Below are 24,295 nucleotides of genomic sequence, written 5' to 3' on the forward strand. Positions count from 1 at the left end.
TCTTGATCAAGCTCATGACACTGCTACAGGAGCTGATAGCATACATTATCAACTCCTGAAGCACGTACCAGAATCCTGCCTAGAAACTCTCCTAAATATTTTTGATGATATTTGGACATCGGGTAACTTTCCTCCGTCATGGCGTCACGCCATAGCAGTACCAATACCTAAACCTGGACGTGATCATATGGACCCATCCAATTATCCTCCGATTTCATTAACTAGCTGTGTTTGCAAGACCATGGAACGCATGATAAATAATCGACTTGTTTGGTACTTGGAAACAAATAATCTTATAGCAGATATACAATGTGGTTTCCGTAAAAACAGAAGTACTGTTGATCACCTCGTGCGACTGGAATCATTTGTTAAAAACGCACGAATTAACAAACAACACGCTGTGTCTGTCTTTTTTAATCTTGAAAAAGGATATGACACTACTTGGAAATATGGCATTTTAAGAGATTTACATGACTTCGGTTTGCGAGGTCGTTTGCCTGAATTTACAGCCAAGTTTTTAAATAACAGACAATTCCAGGTCCGTCTGGATTCTACCCTGTCTGATCATTACAATCAGGATTAGGATGTTCCACAAGGCAGTATTTTGTTTCTCACTCTTTTTAGCATCAAGATCAACAGTTTATCTAAGGTTTTAAACGATTCAATCGATGGATCGTTATTTGTGGATGATTTAAATATTTCTTGTCGTGGTAAAAATATGCATACCATTGAACGGCAATTGCAGTTGTATTTAAACAAGATAAATAGATGGTGTCTTGAAAACGGCTTTAAATAAGAAACTAACTGCATACATTTTTGTCGTAATTACAAACCACATAAAGACCCTGAACTGTCTCTAGATGGCACGCCCATTAAAGTTGTGAAGGAAGTCAAGTTCTTGCGTCTAATCTTTGATTCACACTTAACGTTTTTACCGCATATAAAATCACTTAAAACTAAATGCCTCAAAGCACTTGACTTATTGAAAGTGGTGTCAAATTCTAAATGGGGAGGGGATCAAGCTACCCTTCTCCATCTATATCGATCACTCGTACATTCTAAACTTGATTATGGCTCCATCATATATGGTGGAGCCTGCAAAAGCAATCTTCAACTTCTTGATCCTGTCCACCACCAAGGTCTAAGACTTTGTCTCGGGTCTTTCCGAACTTAACCTATTGACCGTCTTTACGTTGTTGCCGATGAACCATCTCTTGAACAACGCCGTATCAAATTATCTTTACAACATATCACAAAACTATACTCTAACGAATCTAACCCTGCATATAACTGTGTCTTCAATCCTTTTTATGAGGATTTGTGTTGCAAAAAGTCGTCTCTTGTTCCACCTCTTGGGCTCAGAATAAAGCCGTTTATTGCTGCTGCTGGTATTGTGCTGGACAATATAGCTCCTTTCCGTCTTCTTTCCTCTCCTCCTTGGCAGTTGGTTAGGCCACAGGTTGACCTAACATTAACTACATTTAAAAAATCAGAAACGAAACGAATGAACTACAGTAAACGAATGAACAAGAATATAATCAATTGAAACATACATATAACAATTACATATCCTTATTTACAGATGGGTCCAAGGACGGTGGCGCAGTTGCTTGTGCTACTGTCATTGGATCCAGAACAGTATCTTCTAGATTACCAGACAATAGCTCTATTTTCACAGCAGAAGCTAACCCCATATTAACAGCTCTCAAATATATTCAAAGACACCCTAAACGTAAACAGTATATAATATATTCCGACTCTCTTTCTTGCCTTCAAGCTATTAAAAATATTTCTTGTAAACATCCACTTTTAATTGAAATTATTGAACTGTATAATACTCTTGCTACTGGCCAATACGACATTGTTTTTTGTTGGTTACCCAGTCACGTAGGTATTTCTGGGAATGTGATGGCCGACCTTGCTGCAAAAGCAGCACTCAACAAATCTGTGACACCACCTCTTCTTCCATATTCAGATTACAAAGCTTGCATTAGAACGTATATCCGTGATCTGATGCAGAAGAAGTGGGACACTCAAGTAGATATCAATAAATTACATGAAATAAAACCCTATATTGGTTACACCTACTTGGGTTGTCAGTCCAGATTTGAGGAGGTCATCATGCGACGATGTCGTATTGGCCACACAAGATATACACATACATATTTGCTTAAAGGTGAGGATCCTCCGTTTTGTATCCCTTGTGATTTGTATCTTGTATTGTCTTCTATAGATAAATTCTTTTGGGTATAGTTACTAGTTTTATATTCTCATTTGTGATATTCTAGTTGTTTTACAGGTTTTATAATAGACATATATTTCATTTCAGTATTAAATGTTCTCTTCACGATATGGCTGAGATATTGCCGATGTGACGTTAAATATTAACTCACTCACTCGACGTACAATTCGAATCGGAAAACTATCGAACAGCATTCAAGGTACATTCTAACTGCATTCTAAGTATTCACACTGCATTTTAACTGCATTCTAAATATTCTTACTGCATTCCAATTGCATTCTCAGTAACTATTCATATTGCATTTTACGTTTGGGCATATTACAGGGAAAATGGAAAAAGACAAGCCACATAAGTCTTGTTACATTGTCTGGAAGGCGCCTCAGCAGTATTAAACTTATTTGTTTGACCTGGCCGAGAACCACCATAGTTAATACTACTGCCTCGAATGAGTCGTAATGTATCTTGATTGCTGCTGGACTACAGGTGGAATATTTATAAATGTATGGAAAATTGTATATGTCATGGTTATGCATGAATTATGTCTTAAATGCAGCTCGAATATACATTCATGCACCTGGGATACTTTGTGAATGCTCATCAAATGGGCCCTGACGTCATCAGAACACCTCTGAATCGCATTAAAACATGGTCACTGGAACGTCAGATATCATTTGGGAGTGGCATTCCTGCAAGCTTGAAAAATTGTTTGTTTTGACAATTCTCTCTCGAATGCGGTTTGACTTTCGGAAATATTTTTCTCTGGCTGATTCTCCTTGATTCCTGTCAAATCGAAATAAGTGTGGTGGAGCATTAATCAATACAATGTGATCGGAAATATTAACAAGATCTTGCATAATGTTGTTTTAAGGCATGTTGGCAACAATGAGCCAACAGGAAATTCTGTGCGAAAATCAGATCGGACTTTATGATCCAATATCGGACAGACGTCAGAAGTGCTATTTGCTATTGTCTGTTTGCCTTGAAAACGCACCGATGAATTTCACTCTAACCAAAAAATAAATCAAATATAGTGGTATTATACTATGATTGCGAATCCTCATAATTTTACCTTGCCAATTGAGAATTTAAGTCTCTGAATTTTATTCAAATTAGGACATAAGTTATTTAAGCGTGATAGAAGCACGTCGCTATTATTCGTTTGAATTACAAGTAGCAGCTGAAAGAAAGTACACGTTCGGGACGTGATGAGCATTAATTTAGACCAACCCAACTCGATCTCGGTGTTAATATCCATATCCCCTTGTAATGCAAACAAATATAACGATTTGAAACTATGTTCAATTGGCAAGGTACAATTATCAGGATATCAATCTTAATTTCCCTGTATTCGACTTGTTTTTATTAAAGGTGAAATTCATCGGTGTGTTTTCAAGGCAAACAGACTCTAATAGTTATTAGGAGCACACTTGCAAGAACGTAACTGTCAATCAAATTCTGTCAACTGTCAAGGCAAGATAACATGTTCGTCATTTGCACGTGCAGCACGGACGACCGTTCAGTTTGAGCCTCGTCAATATCAATCCATTCGAGCTCTGCAGGCGAAATAAACAAGATGGATGTTGATGTGTGGCGAGTAAACAAATGTTGTCTTACGCTGCCTTTTTGCAAATTATCACGGAGGAGAACCACGTCTATGTACATTTTTGCTCTTGTGTGGAATCGAAATTGGTCTTCGAACTGACGAGCGAACAACTTAACCATGAGCTACTTGTACACAACTGTATTGTAAAATAATGTTGATAGTAGAACTGGGACGAGTAGGGATAGCCGGGACGGGCGTATAGCCGGGACGGGTGTGTAATGAGTTTGACCCGGGTATCAGTGTCAATCCCAGAACCCGTTAGGACCATTTCACTAATAGACTAAACAATATGTTATTCTTTAATTATTAAACGATATCACGATATGGCTGCAATATTGCCGATGTGACGTTAAATATTAACTCACTCACCCTCGATTACCTCGACTTTCGAGATACGACGTAATGATAGAACATCCACATCTCGACTGCTAGACGAAAAAGATGCCATTAGGCGTGAATGTTAATATAGCGAGAACACCAAATATTCTCAGAGAGTTTATGTTGGTTCGGTGGCACCCACCCTTCCACCAATTCCCACAAATCCCTAAAATCCATATTTGTTCCCGGAAGCATTACCGGTGTAGTGGCGTAGTGGGCTTCAGCAGCCGATACTTGTGGTAAGAAGAACTAACGGCATCGGGTGGTCAGGGTCGCCGACGTTTTGGTTGACACATGTCATCTTATCCCAATAGTTTGATGTTCATGCTGTTGATCACTGGGTTGTCCAATTCAGATTCGAGTATTTCCAGTCCGACGCCGACCTATTGCGATGTGCGGCGTTAAACAACATGCCAAACCAAACATCTCATTGAAGTAAAATTGTATATGTCATGGTTATGCATGAATTTTGTCTTAAAAGTAAAGTGTCCTCATCATTTTTGGTAGTACTCGATTTTCTCCTTTATCTCGAATGTCGACATACCACAAAAGCGTCTCGAATACCGAATATCGATTACCAAATGCAATGCTTCCATTGAAAAAGTTGAAATAACGATATCACCAGAAAGGTTAAACCTGTCCGATAGCCTCCCTTCCCACAATTTACCTATTTGTCTTCCCTTTTTGTAATAGTGGGTCTACAACGATATTGCAGCTCTGAGTAGACCACCCAGCAACCCATGCTTATCATAAGAGGCGAATAACGGGATCGGGTGGTCAGACATGGTTGATGTCATCGTATACCAACCACGTAGATACTCATGCTGTCGATCGCTGGACTGTCTGGTTGAGACTCAATTCTTTACAGATCGTGAAATAAAGAAACAAAAACAAACAAAACACAGCAGTACTGCTGCATTGCTGTGAATCAGCCAAACAATCAAGAGATTGAAGGCCACAGAATATGAAACGGCATCGCTTTTACACATTCTAACCTTCTCACTTTAGTTGGATGAGACTTTGACAATCATTTTATTCCTTACACGTCAATACAAGTCCGATGGTTGAGTTTTACAACTTTGTCGATAGTATTGATATAGTGGTGTCTACCACTAGAGTTTGAAGCCATCGAATATTATTCTTCCAGCAGAAATATGCAGAGTACTGAGTCATAAAGCATTAAAGCTAAAATGGATAGAACTATCGGCAAAAGGCCCGCACATTTTTAGAAATGAGCGGACCACTGTAAGTTGATAATGTCCGCAAAATGCTTGACGACGGGCCATTATCAAGCCCGTTGTTAGGTGACGTCATAAGTAGCTCAGCTGTTGAAGTTCAATCACCTACGGCTTGTTTGAACTTGGGTTCAGTATTGACGATATATCTGCCTCACATTCGTCACTTGTACCTCTGCCATTATGCACTTTCTTGCCTGTGTCAACCATAACTACTGTATCATATTGAATTACCACATACAGCAATGAAAATGTCGACTTGAAGTCTGACGTTGTTGAGCACTGAAAACAATGGAGGCTGGTAGTATGGGCAAACGTCAAGGTCGAATGTCGTCACTCTCCATAATGACGTCATCTTTGTTGTTTTATGACGTGTCTGTATTTGTAAAAAGTGTGTCAGTGACATCCGTCGTTTGTTGTTAGCAGTAAATGCTTCTAAACCAATGCCGTTGTTTCTATTATTATTTTATTTAAATTCTTTAGTTATAATAACTGTAACGCTATTTTTCAGGGCATTGTCATTTGCAGAAGCCCTAGGTCTTTTCAACTGCTCTCCTTCGTCGGGCAGTTAATGAAATACCTCAGGCTTCTGAAAATGCTAATGCCGTGAAAAATAGCGTTGGAGTATGGACTATGGACTATGACGTTATAACAACAGATGACATCATAGTGGTTGCATAGAAGCATTATGTCGTTGAGGATACCACTTTATCTCTGCCGAGCTATTGGCTTGTGGAAGACAGTTTTAAAGGGTAGTGTCAGTCTGAAATAACGCCCCTACTAATTGTCATGTCCATGTATGCCTCTTCGGTTGTATTTTATTCATCCAGAATACAGTCTGATGGTTGATACCTAGTCCCTCATGAATTTTCCCTCATGAAAGTTCAATTGCTTTGTACACAGCTTTAGATATTTCTGACAGTTCCTCAGAATTTTCGCATTAAGAATTTTTTCTTCATCAGATCTTTGATTTTGCTGGAAATTCTTCCGATTTCGGTAGTTGTAAAATCTTCTTCAGCTATTGATTCTCGTACCTTTTTCTTGTACTCTCGATGTCCGAACACAAGTTCTCTGAAACGAAAAAGACCAGTGACATGAGGACTATTAAACGTATGAATGATAACTGAGGAACGATAACAGGTTAATCTTGCCAGGTTCGTGCTAGAAATTGTAGTATATTAGTACCAACGTTACTTTCGGTTATACCAATGGTGATTATACTATGTAATTTGCCCATGGCATTTTAGTAAATGTATAATCACGATGTTTGAGGTATGTTTTAGCTATATCACTGGAAACACCAGAGTGAGGAAAGATTCAATTCACTTGACTTACAGTCAGTGTTCTGACAATATGTTTGAACAATAAAATGTTAGTTTTATGATGGCTTTGTGGTGAAGCTTGTTCAGTGTATATAAAACAAACTTGCATCGCGTCGGTTTTCGACAATGTGGTTGACATCGGCAATATTGCACGCCCGATGGATGAGACTGTCGGGAACAGAAAAAGGATATGTGTCTGTAAGCAAAGATCCACTCTGCTAGATAATGTAATGTAAAACAGTATTGGCCCGATAAAACTGTACAGCGAATAGTCATGACATGGCCATAAGGATGGGTATACTACATCCCACCCCATCCAAGTAAGGTTGATGCACGTGAGGTTGATGCACGTGAGGTTGATGCGCATGAGGCTGCTACACGTGCGGTAGCTACAAGTCAGGCTGACATACGTGTATGCTACACGTGAGATTGCCACACGTGCGGTAGCTACAAGTGAGGTTACCACACGTGAGGGTTGCTACACGTAAGGCGAATCTTTTACGTGAGGCTGCTACACGTGCCCTTGCTACACGTAAGGCTGCTACACGTGTCCTTGCTACACATGAGGCTGCTACACGTGAGGGTTGCTACACGTAAGGCTGCTACACGTGAGGGTTGCTACACGTAAGGCTGCTACACGTGTCCTTGCTACACGTAAGGCTGCTACACGTGCCCTTGCTACACGTGAGGCTGCTACACGTGTCCTTGCTACACGTATGGCTGCTACACGTGCCCTTGCTACACGTGAGGCTGCTACACGTGAGGGTTGCTACACGTAAGGCTGCTACACGTGTCCTTGCTACACGTGAGGCTGCTACACGTGAGGGTTGCTACACGTGTCCTTGCTACACGTGAGGGTTGCTACACGTGAGGCTGCTACACGTGTCCTTGCTACACGTGAGGCTGCTACACGTAAGGCTGCTACACGTGTCCTTGCTACACGTGAGGGTTGCTACACGTAAGGCTGCTACACGTGAGGGTTGCTACACGTAAGGCTGCTACACGTGTCCTTGCTACACGTGAGGCTGCTACACGTGAGTCTACTACACGTGAGTCTACTACACGTGTCCTTGCTACACGTGAGGCTGCTACACGTGAGGGTTGCTACACGTAAGGCTGCTACACGTGAGGGTTGCTACACGTAAGGCTGCTACACGTGTCCTTGCTACACGTGAGGGTTGCTACACGTGAGGCTGCTACACGTGAGGGTTGCTACACGTAAGGCTGCTACACGTGTCCTTGCTACACGTGAGGGTTGCTACACGTGAGGCTGCTACACGTAAGGCTGCTACACGTGTCCTTGCTACACATGAGTCTGCTACACGTAAGGCTGCTACACGTGTCCTTGCTACACACGAGGTTGCCACACGATCTGCTACATACCCATAGTCCACCACTCCGTCTTTGTTCATATCCATCTTGCTAAGAAGAAGATGCAGCGCTACATTTGGGATGGGTATGTTGACTTTCTGGAGGAGAAACAAACAATTCCCTATGCAATAACGAATAAACTGATGAACCCGCATTACATCTTAAACACACTCTCACGGTTTGTTGTTTAACGCCGCACTCAGCAATATTCAAGCTGCATTGTGGCGAGGTGTATATAATCGAGTCTCGACCAGACAACCCATCTGTTAACAGTATAATCATCGAACTAAACAATTGGCATAAGATAATATTTGTCAACCACGTAAACTAACCTGACCACCCGACCCCGTTAGTCGCCTCGTACGACAAGCATGTGTTACGGAAGGTTAGCTCTAACCCGGATCTCCACGGGTACACCGTATATGAGGAAATTACAGCATTTTATAAGGACACAGAAATCAAGAATCGTTGCCTTACTACAAGCCCGTCTTCAAACTCTTGCATAGTCAGAGTTCCACTTTTATCAGAGTCTAAATTCGTGAACATGTCAAGAATTCGAAAGTTCTGTTGCCTCGCGAACTCAAATAGGACCGTCATGGGGTGCTCCTTCATCAGGTCCTCGATGCTCTTCTCCACAATTTCATCCAGTTCCTCCTGGATAGAGGAGAACTTTAGCTCCTCCCTCAAGACAGGGCCGTGTAAAACCTTGAAGTTTCGCTGAGCTTCCAGGGTTGTTTTAAGCTGAATGAACTCTTCTGTGACGCTCTGTGTCTGCAGGAACCGATAGAGCATTTGGAATTGGGGTATGAGTTTGCCTGCTGAAATTGCTTGCTTGCTTGCTTGATTGATTGATTAATTGTGTGTGTGTGTGTGTGTGTGTGTGTGTGTGTGTGTGTGTGTGTGTGTGTGTGTGTGTGTGTGTGTGTGTGTGTGTGTTTACGTGTGTATATGGCGGCTGTCTGTAAATGGTTGAATCTGGACAAGAAAACCCGGTGATCAACAACACGAGCATCGATCTTCGCAACTGGGAATCGATGACATGTGTCAACCAAGTCAGCGAGTCTGACCACCCGATCCCGTTAGTCTCCTATTACGACAAGCATATAGTCGCCTTTTATTGCAAGCATGGGTTGCTGAAGGCCCCAACAACTTCTCTTATCCCACTTCCCTCCCACAGTTCATGTAAAAAAGTCGATATGAAAATGGAATCTCATTGAATATATACTTACTCCTAGGTCTACAGACTTCACGTTGATTGTTTCGTATTTCTTCAACACTTTAAGAAGCGTTAACGCTCCACTTGGATAGATGCCGTTGAGGGGAAGCTAGGAGGGACGACAAAATGACAGTTAGCATTGACACAAGAATCGTTCTGGTGGCTCAAGTTCAGTTGTAAATGTGCCATTAAAAGGTAGCAGATACTGGATTTACACGATTGATAAAATGCAAATGATAAAGTGGGAAACGGATGATGAAGAGAAATTAAGAGAAAATGAGACAATTTATTCCATGCCTCTGGAGACGTTTCATCTCTATCGTTATATAGTCCTGCATTCTCATTCTGCACTGCCATTGGTTCGTGGTATACTCGCAAAATGGAATATCTCTTACAGTTTATGAATGGTATATATAGATTTGCTTTTCAATGGAGTGAACTTGAATTGTCCTTAATTTAAATCCAGCTACAAGAAGGAATATTAATACTACGTGTGTGCACTCGCGTGCGTGCGCGCAAAATGTGTTCCAACTGGGCAAAATGTGTTCTTTTGTACCCCGCCGTGATATTGATGGGATATTGCTAAACACGGCGTATAACGCACTCACAACAACAAAGCGAACGTATATTGCATTTAATAACATTTTATATATCACGTTAATAGGAAAAACACATTCTTGCAACGGGACTGTGACCTGCCTTGAGCACTTCCAGTGTTGTGTTGGTGATCAGTCCCTTCAGAAGCTGTGACACACTCAGCTCACAAACCCTGTTACACGTTAGATCCAGCACCCGCAAGTTAGTGTTGGTTTCCAGTGCCTTTCCCAGGGCCGCGCATCCCCTCACATTAAATCCATTCCAGCCAAGATATAACTCTTCAAGTGTATTGTTGGTCTGAGAAAGAAACAAACGTCACATATAGTCACATATTTAGCAATTATGTTAGAAGCGTAACACTTTATACAACCAACTATATATCAGTATAATTACAATATAGCCTAGTACAACACCATATTCATTTGACTGGTCATATATAGGGGGATATACAAACCTAAAACCCAAGCTACATCTCCTGTTATGCACATGAGTGAGTGAGTTTAGTTTTACGCCGCACCCAGTAATATTCCAGCAATACGGCGGCGATCTGTGAACAATCGAGTCTGGACCAGACAATCCAGTGATCAGCTGCAAGAGCTTCGATATGCACAATTGAGGACCGATGACATATGTCAACCAAGCCAGCGATCCCGACCACGCGATCCCGTTTGTCGCCTAGTACGACAAGCATAGTCGCCTTTTATGGCAAGCATGGGTTGCTGAAGTGAGGGAGTGAGTGAGTTAATATTTAACGTCACATCGGCAATATTTCAGCCATATCGTGACAGGAACATAACATTAAAATGGAATATATGAGCATTATAAAAACCTGTCTACGAAGGACAGTAAAACAACTAGAACATCACAGAAAAGAATGTAAAACTAGTAACTATGCTTTAAAAAACTGGGCTAGAGATTGCTAACAACTGAAGGTAGATCACCATACTAGGGACCATGGGGACTTACAGTTCTTTTACTACCTGCATGGATCCTAGCTGGATTTACATGGGTTGCTGAAAGCCTATAGCTATTCTACACCGGACCCTCACGGGTCTTATGCCAATGAGGCATTTGCCACTTTAGTTATGATACGGGTAGGGGAGGTGGGGTAGCCTAGCAATTAAAGTGTTCGGCCGTCACGCCAAACCCTGGTTTCGATTCCCCATAGGGATCCAGTGTGTGGAGCCGTGATATTGTTGGGATATTGCTACCTGTGTTGTAAAACTATACTCACTCACTACGTAAAGTGATATTAGAGGGAAGAGATTGTGAGTGAAATTTATCAACCTGGCCTGCGTACAAGAGTACGTCGTCTCAGTCTTTTCAAGAACGTATGGTTACGGTACATAATCACTGACGTGTATTGTACATCCCTGGGATGTAACTTTGCCCTGATAACTTCTAACCCAAGGTTTTGATAAAACTTTGTCTTGCCATCACCGACCGTAAAATATCACTTTTTTAAAACTTCCAACACTATGTGGCGATACCTGGTTTCGAACCTGCAACCTTTTGCTCTCTAGCTTGCAATTGGCGGTTTTATCCACTACTGGTAAACACAAATAAGATGATCCACGACCTCACAAATGACCTCAAATTGCATACTTGGGAACGCCCCACAGAACGATCCACTTGAAACAAGAGGGAGACAGGTTGTATGATAAATATCGACAAGTTCATTTTCCCCGTGCGTTTCACGCATGAATTGTTATAGCACACTCGATTTGGGAACAGGTACAATCCCAACGAATTGAATCAACACAATATACTGAGCAAATATGTTTAGGACCACCCATCCATTTCACGAAGCAAAAGACATTTTCCTGGGGTGTTTTAAACAAAACTGTTGAATATCTAAAATGCTTGTAAATGCCCCAATCATCTATTTTTTGTCTTCGTTTTAACTAAAGGTTAGCGTGGAATATCAGTATCTTATGCCTGAAATTGCAGTCTTATCATTCGAAGGAATATGCAGTGTTGTTTTAATGGTTAAAGTTGACTTTTCGTCAGTTAAATATTAAATAGATAATAACTACATATAGTTAATTGTGTTTCATTTAACTGTTTAATATGTTAAAAGTCACCATTCACTGAATGGTGGTGGCTAAATCAGAGTAGCAAGGGGGAAATATATTTATCCCATAATTTTGTTCCTATTTCTCTGTACGGGCTGATTTTCGTCCATGATTCCGCTGGTGATCGACCGGGATTAGATATCTTGGAAATATATATAACCGGTTCCAGAGAAATGGTTAGTATTCAAACAATATTTCCAAATTTCTGTCATATTTTTATTATGGTCACCAAAATTATGTACAGAAAACTGAAAATACCTTTTGACACTGATAAGTCAGTGAGAAATATCTTTGTACACAATTTTGTTGGTTTGGGGATTACTCAGTACCAGACTGACAGAAGTATCAGTGACTAAAAAATTATAAAATACAGACAACTCATCAACGATTACTCTTTTTGTATGACAAAGTATGGTAACAGTAAAAACCTGATATAGTATGTGTCAATTATTACACAAGACACAGCAATGCTGGAAAATTAGGCGGACTTACTGATTGATGCTTTAATTATCACTCTCTGAATCAGTCTCGGTGTCTGGGAGGGGCTTAGTACATCATGACCATGTGGCTTCAACATCGTGTCTACTCTGTAAACAGGGCCCGATTTGTTGGATTTTGCAAGAAACAATAGTTCGGCTTTAAGCATTTTCTCATCAAACGCCATGCTTTTATGTCATCTTTTCTATTGGCGGTTGTCAGACATTTGTTCACTTACTTGCTATGATATGGTGCATTATCCATAACGATGACAGAGTGCAGTGGAAGGTTTGGGATCGACTTTTCCTGGAGCCATTTGGAAAAATTATCAAAGTTCATCTTGTCATGATAGTCTGCTGATTTGAGTTCAGACGAGGTCCGGTGCCAGACGGAAGTTGAACCCCATTTATTACGACTTCACCCTCAAGTTGCCAACACTTTGGGGCAATGTGGTGTACATGCAACCATGTTTCATCGATAAAGATGAGTGTTCGATTTTCATCTCTGTATTTCTTTATTGCACGCAAGTATTGCAAACGCTTGGAAGCAATGTCTTTACGTTCAATTAAAAGTTTACGATTTGACTGCGTTTTTCGCCACCTAAACCCCATGTCTTTGAGAGTTTTTCGAAAACTTTCCTTATAACCCTTGTAGTTCAACTGGCACTTTGCCATATTATACATGGTATCCAGAATGGGTAGTTGTTTTTTTACGCCATATAAACTTTGTACAAATTGACAGACTGCACACCGGTCGAAATCATCAAGTTTGTAACTGCAAGTTTTGGGATTGCGCAACTTGGTGGGACTGATAAATGTAGGTCCACTCGCACTCCTACCACCTTCTGCCTTAGGGCGCTTTAAAATTGCTGTTGAGAGTCCAGCAGCACGGCTACTTTGTAAAAGAGAATCTGCTTTGGTTGCACAATTTTTTGTCCATATACATGATAACATTGTATGTTATCTCCCTTGCCTGAGAATGGACTATTTGCCCATGTTTCCCTAACTTGGACATTTTTTACTACAACTGAAATCTGTTTAACAGTATTGAGACAGGTGTAAAACAGTAGCGAGACAGGTGTTAATCAGTAGCAGTGCTGATTTCATGTCACGGTTAGCATGTATTGCACGTGCATAATCGTCAAGCTACCTGTAGCAGCCAAGTGTACTCGCCCAATTCGTTGTACAGCCTCTCTTGTCACAAATGCGTTTAGTGCGCAGGATCATCTAATGTGTCTAGCAGTAGGCTGCGAAGGTTCGTCAGTATGAATCATGTGCTCCTCACAAGATGAATACTTCGGGCAGCGCACGTGCAGTGCGCAGAATGCACGAGCTTTTCATGAAAATCGGCCAGGTTACGTCAACGCACTCGTTATACTGTATACCCCATGAAGATCTATTATAAGGCACAAGGACGTAGCGATATCAATCGCAATATATTATTTTGAAAGATAATTTACGCAAAAAACGGTTGATAGATTGGAGAAACCACTCCTGCAAGAGACAAGGTTTACAAGAGATTGTAAATCCTGCGAGTCGGAACCCTTCGGGTCCTCGGGTTGGTCCCTCTTCACAGGTTTCACAATCTCTTGTAAACCCTCGTAAACCCTCGTAAAGAAATAGTGTAGGGTCACTAGGGTGTATGCCAACTACTGGAGGTGACTGCGTCATGTTACGACTGTGGGCACAGACCCTCGTGGCATTGGGAGGATTGAACATTTGTTTTTAAAACTATAAAAAAAATTGCGATGACCCCCGACTTAAACCCTTCACAGTTCAATATATCAAGACAGGGCCGGACACTTTGATGTTCCCCACCCACCTGCTTCAACGATCTTGACACAAATAGAGGACGATATCAGGCGTTGACTAATGAGAGGGCTTGCTTTAACCACACTCAATTTATGCCGGCTTATCGTCCTTGCTATCGTCATCCAGTTGTAGTTGAGAGTCAAAATCGGCTTTCAGTTGACTTGTAGAAATAACACTAAAAACGGGTAGGTGTCATGAGTTGTGATCGATAGGCCAATCACCCATGGCTATGATGAAGATTTAAGCGATAAAGTTGAAGTATAGATATACAGATGAAGTTTTAATAGAATGCATGCGATGGTAGCGTATCGATCGACAAAGCAGGCGTACACCGAAGTGTCCGGCCTTGTCTTGATATATTGTACTGTGAAGCGTTTCAAGTCGGGTGCCATTTCGAATTTTTATATTTAAAAAAAAGCGTAATCCTCTCAGTGTCACAAAGGCCTCTGACAGCGGGTCCTACCTGGAGACTCTCGCCAATGGCAGCAGCTCCTGATAGCCTGAGATGGTTCCAGCTGAGATCCAACACACGAAGACAGTCGTTCTTCTCTGAAGATGATATATTTAGGTAGACGCGCTTTTACTCCCCTGTGTTTTTTTTTTCTAAAGTGCTAGTTTAATGACGATGAGATGCGTCTTTAATGTGTAGTTTGTCCATTCGTTTAAAGCCTATGACTTAAGGCAACCAAAATCACAGTGAAGCCTTTACGAATGTAATTCGATAGAAAAAAATATATTTCAATTGTATACACAGTGGCCTCAGAGTGTATTGCTATAATTAATAACAGCACATATCAATTTAACGTTGATTGTCTATACATATTTTTGGCATCGACGGTAAGCTGAAACTGAATGTGCAAATGTATTATGCTCAGCATTTCGAGGTCACTGTGACTTCCACAAACGTCATCCAAGCATTAACTCCCGAGAGTAAAGCAATGACATTGCTTTCAGCAAAACATGATGAGTATCTCTGGAACTGCTTTTAATGTCGTAAAAGTGAGAAATCGTTATACATTCCGAATACCGTGTCTGACGTTGAGGCAGAAGAATGTGATCTAAGATAATGGGTGAGTGTGTGAGTTACCTCACAGGCGGAATGAGTGAGTTATCTCAAAGCATGGTGCTCTGACTATATGAATAGAATTTGAATTTTTGTTTTGATGTGATCGAAGACGTATATTGGAACCAAGCCAACTGAGGGTAAATTAAAGATATCAGATTTCAAAGCACTGATCAGTTCATAATTTTAAATGTTAACTTACTTATGCTAGTGTATCATCATGGCAGATTTACATGCTACAACAAGTAGATTGATTCCTTGTGACATACCTATGCCGTCCGCTAGCACTGATCCACCCTTCTCTCTCAACTCATTATGGCTCAAGTTCATCTCTTTTATCACGTTATTTTCTTCCAACACCTCTCTGAAATATTCAGCGTCTTTTTCAGTGAAACCATTTCCTGGAGCGAAGAGAACGGGTGAATGTAAGTTACTTTTTCCCATGAAGCATTAAAAACAACAAACAAGCGTCACGACGTCCCTGTCATCGATGTCAAGAAATGTTAAAAAGTTGTTTCGACGAAGCGATAAACGAAGGCTTGAGAAGCAAAACGACCTCAATCCCCTTTTCTGGTGTCCCATTAGAGGCGATACACTGCTTTGAGGTTAGGTCTTTTTTATAAATCATGCATATTCCATTCGCTGTAATTCCGGAAAATATTAATATATCAACGTTAAATTTTCACCACATTATTGATCTCGATATGACAATTTCTGGGGTGTTATTATGTCAAAACAACCCAAGTCTCACTTAAGTCGATCTGCTTCTCAACACTTCAAATGTAAGGACTGATCAATGCATTATAGTCTAATATAACACGGAAGTTCAAGTCAGAGTTGCTGTGTTTGTCTCCAGAAAGAGCACTGAAAGGGGCCGTGGAAAACATCCATAGAATCTTGATCGATGACCCACAAAATACACATCTATCTACACAAGCACACAAACAACCGCACACACATACACCAACAAACATACCAGTATAAATACCTATTCATAAATACCTTTAAAATAAAAAACATTGATATACTCATATGCATACACTTACCCGGCCATCCTCACACCCGCACCCACCTACCCACGCCCATCCACCCACATATGCATCCAGGTCCATACATGCACCCAGGTACATACATATGCACCTATCTACACAACCATGTATACACCCGCACATACACCACCAACCATAATAGTATACATACCTACATATACACTCTCTCTCAGTCTCTCTCTCTGTCTCTCTCTCACAGTCTCTCTCAGTCTCTCTCTCTCACAGTCTCTCTCTCAGTCTCTCTCTCTCTCTCTCTCATACCTTTGCACACACCCATGTATGCAACCACATGTAGATACCGAAAGCGACCATGCATGCACCCACGCATCCACAAGCCAACAAATATGAAGAAATACTTGTAAACATGCCGAAATATTTTCAACCTGAATATGCAATACAGTTCATACACAAGGATAGCACCGGATGTGTCTCACACATCGATCAGTTAACGAATCACATGATTAGCTTGATTAAGATTATCAGATTATCAGCTTCTCTCATGTTTGCAACGTTGACATGATGCATAAGAAACTACTCCAAGTAAGTATGCTCTGTATTACTATGTTAAGGAATTATGTTCATGTACCATACAATTGCAACATGTGTCTATTACTTTTTTGGTTTTAGTCCCAAGAGTCAGGCACCTGTGTTGGCGATTAGGTGCCTGACTCTGAGGGTGCGGGTTCGAATCTCGGATGAGACTCAGCAAAATACTGTACTAGATAGTGTAATCCCAAATATGAGTCAGACATAATGTCACACTTGACCACTTTTGAATGCCATTGTGTAACCATGCGATACAATTATAAGCAACCGCACCACAGTATCTCTGAATCATTAGAATTCTTATGTAATTCTCCATATTGTTATGATCAATTACATCATAAATATGACAAAGATGTTCTGAACGCATTTGTCCCTGAATCTTAAATATAGCAGGTGGGAGATGTTTCCCTGCTGTTACACTATCTCAAACATTTGAAAAGTTCATACACAGACACACCATACAGCTCCCACTTAATGTGCCATTAGCATAATATGAATGATAAATTCAAAAGGCTTGTCACTAGCGACCTGTCAGATTTTCTGTGTAATGCTTTGCGAAGCAGAACCCGTTAGTCTTTAGCTTGTTTGTCTGTTGTTTAACGTAGCACTGTAAATAATCGAATCTAGACCGGACAATCCAGTGACTGACATCATGAACATCGCTCTACGCAATTAGGATATGATGACATGTAGTAAGTCTTCTGTATGATATCCAGCTAGAATATTCTTGTTTGTCTGATGACACACATATTGAACTTTTTGAAGTGGACTGAGGTAAATTGCCGAACTACTGATATGTTGCTCTCCTTCTTGGGGGGCGGTTGGGTAGCCTAGTGGTTAAAGCGTTCGCTCGTCACGTTCGATTGCCCACATGGGTACAATGTGTGAGGCCCATTTTCTGGTGTCCCCCGCCGTGATATCGCTGGAATATTGCTAAAAGCGGCGTAAAACCACTCACTCACTCCTTCTCTTGGGCTTATCACAACATTGGGCAACGCTTTGTATCTTCGCGTTAAATAAACATTAACAGAAACTAACCTGAAAAGTCGACCTTCTTAATGGTATGGTTCCTCACAAGAACTTCACACAATTCCTTAGCACCATGGGAACCTAATGCGTTGTTGGTTATCCTCTGAAACATGTCATTGTTATTGATTAGAAACAACAAAAAACTTCCAATCTTCATCCGAAATGTGTGCTGAAGGATATTTGATTTTACAGCTTTGTGTGTTTATTGGTTAACGTCGAACTCAGCTACATTGTGATATAGACAATCCAGTGATCAACAGCATGAACACCGACTTACTCTGTTGAGATAAAGTGACCTGTGTCAACCAAGTCAACGGGTCTGACCACCCGAATCCCCTTACGACAATCATGGGTTACTGTTCTCATCATGGAAAACAGTTCTAGTCTGAATAATTATGTTTTATCACGATAATGTGATTATGAATTACTATCCAAGTGATTATATCATATGTTTGCAAAAGAACAGGAACACATGATGCAAGTCAAACTTGGAATTAAATCAGGTATCTTTTTATCCCTGAGTCATCACAGTTTGAAATGTTGTTCACTTGTCTACCTTAAAACCTTTGCTAAAAGCCTTACGAAGGCCTTGGGTGGTGTAACTGTGATGAACCAGCTTGTACTTTCCACCGGTGTTGGTAGAAAGATTATGTATGACCAAACCCTTTTTCGTTCATGCAAATATGTGTTCCTTCACACATTAACGTCCCCTCGATCCCTATGAAATCTTAATACGTATGCAGTTTCGACCAGTCAGTAGCAGCCTATTGTACGTGAGTGAGATAGCATTTACTGTCACAACGGCAATATTTCAGCCATATCGTGACTAAAACAGGTTTTGAATTCACCATAAATATATATAAATGATAAAAAAACATGTCAACGAAGGACAGTAAAACCAGATAGGATATCCCCACAGGGGTTCACAAATCCCATCACCCGACGCCTGGGAAAGTCAGTTTTAATTTCGTGAAATCAAATAATTGGACCCTACTTGCCCTTGAGCTACTGGATAATTTCGGCTTACCGTTTCAAACTGAAAATAAACTTCGATTTCATTTCATATCTACTCAAAATGTAGCTATTTAAATTTAATAGTGGTAATAAAGTAGAGTTATCTTTCGTCGTTATTTATCACTTCTCAATAAATAGTTCACTAAACATTCACATCAAACCATGCCGATTTATTCTTTCACAATTACGTCATCATAATTATGTCATCAAAAATCAGGGCTAAAGGAAAATTAGTCATGACAAGGTACATTCTTAAAATCACTTGCCCTGTTGCAAGTGTCACTGAAAACAATTTTTAGCACAATAAAAAGACTTAAAAACAGCATCTCTCAAAAATTGGATTTCAAATTTGGGCAAGGCAGTATGATATGTATGTAGATAACAATAATAGGGACAGTAGCCAATTATAAAGAAAAATAGAAACAAAAAACAAACGTACAATAACGAGAAAGATTTCAACGAACAAACAATCTTGGTGTCTAAATACTGAACACATACTTGTTGAGTCTCTACAGGAATACGACATACCTGTCAGAATGTTTGATAGAATAATCACGTTTCCAGGTATGTCTGTGAAGTCCCGATCTGTCAACATATCGTGTTAATAATCGTTTATAGTACAAGTATTTCAGGCAGGACTTACCAGTTCTGTTAGCTCTGGTTTGTGAGGTAGTATTTGTGATATGGGTTCAATGCCCTTCGGTTCGAGACTATTAGAATCCAAGGTCAACACCTCAACGGAAGTATTTTTCTGGAAGTAAGCATTGCAACAGTATAAGTGAAAGTATTTTTTTGTTGGTTTGCATTTTCTGTATGGTATTTAATGTCGCCATCAGCGATTATGACGGCGGTCTCAAATACACGAGACTAGATCAGACCATCCAGTGGTTCATGTGAACGTCCACCTACGCAATTGGGTTACGGTAGCATCCACCAAGTCGGCGAGCTTGACCATCCGATCCCTCTAGTCGCATCTTACGACAAACATGGTTGTGTAACCTTCACCTTCTTAAAGTATTCACTGCATCGATCATGGAACAGACATTCATTTCATGGCCACAACACGAAAGAAAGTGTTGAGAGAAATACACGTCTTATAAAATTCAAAACATGACGTTGGGTATAAAAAATGCATCACTGTTGTGAATGTAGCTGACATTGCTGAAATATTAATATATATTCCTACCAGATATGATAACTTTGTCGTGTATGGTAATATTCCGTTCGGGATTCAAACTAACCCATTCAGTGACCCCAACTGCCACAACAATGGAATTCTGACAACCGGGCAAGATCACGGGCAAGCGCAATTAGTAAGGCTCCCATGGACGAAAGCTATGAATACCCAATACCTGAAAGTGGTCGAATGTAACATATGTTATATTTGGGAAAACACTTTCCCGTTATAGTACATATTCTTGTACTTTTCAGGTTGATTACTACCTGCATTCGAACCCAACCCCTGCAATTTTAGAGATACTCAACTGCCAGAATACAAAATGAATGAGTCAGTGAGTTTAGGTTTACTCCACCGTCTGTAAATAATCGAGTCTGGACCAGACAATCCAGTGATAAACAGCATGTACATCGAAACCGATGACATGTGTCAACGAAGTCGGTGCCAGCATACAAAAAGAGTATGTATAGGTCAAGATAGAAATTACGAGGCACCTCAGTTAGTTGACACATAACTAGAACGACTAACGTACAAGAAGAGCGATGGACAAAGCACGAACGTCTTTCGTTGTGAGCCTTTGATTCGTTATTTTCATTGCATTGTTCTTCAAACTGTCCATGATGTTTTTGTTTGCCGTTATTCGCAAGTCTCTGCAGGAGCACATGTAGGCGTTCTGTGACTCTTCAGTACCTTCAGGGACGGCTTGCTGGTCACAATCGTCGTCTGAAATATAATGGTTAAACACACTGGGTGTGTGGACAGTGCTGCTAGCTGAAGGATAAACCTGCTCTGAACACCTGGGCTGATTTCTCACACAACCTTAAAGGTTTTAAAACTGAGTTTGATCATTTGAAAACACCTGAAGTTCTAACTCCACAGAATTTCTAAAATCCAAAAGCCAAAATAGCTCAAGGAACCTATCTCGTAAACGGAAATTATCTGTTTGAGTCAAATGTCGGTTTCAGTTCATTCCGATAAATGCATGTTCCTGCATTTTCTAAGATTTGAGTGAAAACGTTACGTCCAAATTCGGCCTTAAGTTTGACTGGAGAAACAGGGACTGGCGACATCACCGACCCTTAGTGATACGTTTACACAAGTATCCGCGCATGTTTGCTGTACGGTCAAATGGAATCAATTTCGGCAGAGCACTCTACCGCTGACGTTGAAAAATTACAAAAAAACCTGTTTGACGATCTGATACTTATCGACTATTCTTTATCATGAGGATATGAAACGTGTCATTCAATAAGAAATATTTCTCTTTATATTCCTTTCTGATATTTTCTGGTTCTCGTCATCTATCTCATGGCAAATCAAGCATGTGGCCTTAGACATCTTAAAAGCAAGTTATATATACGAAAGCCTAGTGATGTAACTTTAGTTACCAAAATATATTGCTTTGAAAAGACTTATTTCAAGCATAAATATTCGTTTCAACCTTTGGTTTGAGTTACTGGACAATGGGTTAGTAATTTTGATAATTGTCCCGTTGTGTAAAGTTTCTCATGAATCTAATCAAAAGCTTTTCGCGTAACCTTATGATCTCGTTGCTTCAGCTATTTCGATATTTTGAACCTCAAAATTAACTTGAAACAAGAAAGGAAGAGAAAAAAGAGGCAATGTCGGTTTATGGAGTGCCGAATCAGAGAAAATATGAGACTGTCAAAAGTGGAAGAGGAATTGGCGGACTATGGAATGAGGAAGGGAAAATGCCGCACTAAGGAGTGAGGAAGGAGTGAGTGGGTTTAACTCAGCACTCAGCAATATTCCAGCTATACGGCGGCGGTCTGTAAATAATAGCCAGGACCAGACGATTCGGTGATCAAAGGCATAAGCATCGATCTGCGCAATTGGAAACCGATGACATGTGTCAACAAGGTCAGCGATCATGACCACCCGATCCCGTTAGTCGCCTCTTACGACATGCATAGGTTACTGTAGGCCAATATTTTAACACGGAGCTTCACAGGTGTGAAGAAGTGAAAATGTCTGCTGTGGAATGAGAAAGAGAAAATATCTGACTATGGAATTAGAAAGAGGAAATTACCTTTGTCGAAGTCATATTCATCTATGTAATCACTCTCGAACTGAGATAACCTCATTTTGAAAATACGCTTCGGTAGTTGGAGTGGTTCTTCCTCTTCTTCGTTAAGATCTTCCTCCATGATGCCATTCCTCGCTCGGTTCACAACTTGATTCATCGTCTTCATCTGAGGCAACGCCAGGCGATAGCGTGTGTCCAATGCTTGAGAGCCGCCATGTTTCAGTGGACGTAAAACATTCATCTTCTCCCTGGGATAAGATTTATTGAAAGCATTATCAGAACCGACAAATACTGGCAGTCCGCACCCCTGCACACACACAACCAACCCCACACCGCCCATCCGTCTATATCCGCCTGTGGTGCACTAAAGATCAAGTGTAACCTTCATCTACTGACCTCCTAAAGTATGTCACTGCATCGATCATGAAACACATAATCATTTAATGGCCATGATCTGAGATGAAAACAAAAGAAATCATTGGGAGAAATACACAACTAAAATTCAAGGGAACCCTCTAGATCCGCCAGTGGACCGCCACAGACCCAACACGGCAGGGTCCTGATCCAGAAAGCGTTCGTAAAGTTAAGACCTGTCAAAACTCTGTACGTTATCATAGGCTTACGAATGTCGTAGCGCTCTAATTCTGCTTCCCAATCCACAAAGCGTTCGTAAAGTTAAGACCTGTCAAAACTCTGTACGTTATCATAGGCTTACGAATGTCGTAGCGCTCTAATTCTGCTTCCCAATCCACAAAGCGTTCGTAAAGTTAAGATCTGTCAAAACTCTGTACGTTATCATAGGCTTACGAATGTCGTAGCGCTCTAATTCTGCTTCCCAATCCACAAAGCGTTCGTAAAGTTAAGACCTGTCAAAACTCTGTACGTTATCATAGGCTTACGAATGTCGTAGCGCTCTAATTCTGCTTCCCAATCCACAAAGCGTTCGTAAAGTTAAGACCTGTCAAAACTCTGTACGTTATCATAGGCTTACGAATGTCGTAGCGCTCTAATTCTGCTTCCCAATCCACAAAGCGTTCGTAAAGTTAAGATCTGTCAAAACTCTGTACGTTATCATAGGCTTACGAATGTCGTAGCGCTCTAATTCTGCTTCCCAATCCACAAAGCGTTCGTAAAGTTAAGACCTGTCAAAACTCTGTACGTTATCATAGGCTTACGAATGTCGTAGCGCTCTAATTCTGGCTCCCGATCCCCAAAGCGTTCGTAAAGTTACGACATTCGGAAGCGTATGGTAAACTGCACTTGCGACTGATCGTAACGTTACGAAGGTTTTGTGGATCGGGAACCTGGAAATTGAAACCTTCAGAAACCTTCCGCCCATCTGACAAAGGATCTGACAAAATTCAACATGCTGTTATCATAAATACCTGTAAAGGATGAAAATGTAACAACTGTGTTTTGGCGAGAAACTGAAATTTGTAACTACCTCGAACATGACCGAATGGTTACGTTTGCTCAAAACTCCTGTTTCATAATTCATAAGAAATCTGTGAAATCGTCATGTCAGGACTTCCTGAAAACAATAATGATTTCATTGGAGAATAACTTTGTAATTTTTAAAAAATTTAACATTTTAATGCCTCTCTTTGTTTGCATGTTTACATTCTAATAAGAAGTGATGTACATTTTCACAAGGACTGCCAAAGTAACAAAAGCAGATTCTTTCATGTTGAAACGGACCAGATCATAATTTAGGTGACCAGTCATATATCTCAACTCTGTGTGTACGATATTAAATTTTCTATTTCCATAATTCCAAATGAGGGGATAAAGGTCGATTTCTTTCGGTATCAGAAATATTCCACATTCTAACAGAACCATAAAGACATCTCTGCTTGATGTCGATTGTACAACTCTGGCGATACACGACAGCGTGTTTATATGACATATAGCAAAATATTTAGCCTATATAACATCCTGTTAGCGAGGGACACAGCAACAGCAAAACTATCAATAATTTCAGTTGTAACTAGTTTTAGTGCATTAAAAGACTAAAGTATCATTCAACAACACAATATTAACAGC

General features: G+C 40.5%; 1 protein-coding gene across 1 annotated transcript; it reads right to left on the bottom strand.

Moving 5' to 3' along the window:
- Nucleotides 1–6,384: 6,384 nt before the first annotated feature.
- Nucleotides 6,385–22,493, bottom strand: LOC137282781 (leucine-rich repeat-containing protein 74A-like). The gene is made up of 11 exons (XM_067814573.1): nt 22,256–22,493; nt 20,738–20,928; nt 19,672–19,779; nt 18,024–18,117; nt 15,660–15,791; nt 14,791–14,876; nt 10,067–10,261; nt 9,381–9,476; nt 8,629–8,922; nt 8,164–8,249; nt 6,385–6,529 (listed from the first exon to the last, which is right to left on the bottom strand). Exons 1-11 carry the CDS (start codon nt 22,491–22,493, stop codon nt 6,385–6,387), a joined length of 1,665 nt encoding a protein of 554 aa, XP_067670674.1.
- Nucleotides 22,494–24,295: the final 1,802 nt, after the last annotated feature.

The sequence above is a fragment of the Haliotis asinina genome, chromosome 4 (genome assembly GCF_037392515.1).
Source record: "Haliotis asinina isolate JCU_RB_2024 chromosome 4, JCU_Hal_asi_v2, whole genome shotgun sequence".
In the NCBI taxonomy this organism is placed as follows: domain Eukaryota; kingdom Metazoa; phylum Mollusca; class Gastropoda; order Lepetellida; family Haliotidae; genus Haliotis; species Haliotis asinina.

Coding starts and splice junctions, on each gene's coding strand:
- LOC137282781 (XM_067814573.1), bottom strand. CDS start 22,493: ATGAATGTTTTACGTCCACTGAAACATGGCGGCTCTCAAGCATTGGAC. Junction 9,477..10,066: donor CAACACTGGAAGTGCTCAAG/GCAGGTCACAGT, acceptor CGTCCCTCCTAG/CTTCCCCTCAACGGCATCTA. Junction 8,923..9,380: donor TGAAGTCTGTAGACCTAGGA/GTAAGTATATAT, acceptor CGGTTCCTGCAG/ACACAGAGCGTCACAGAAGA.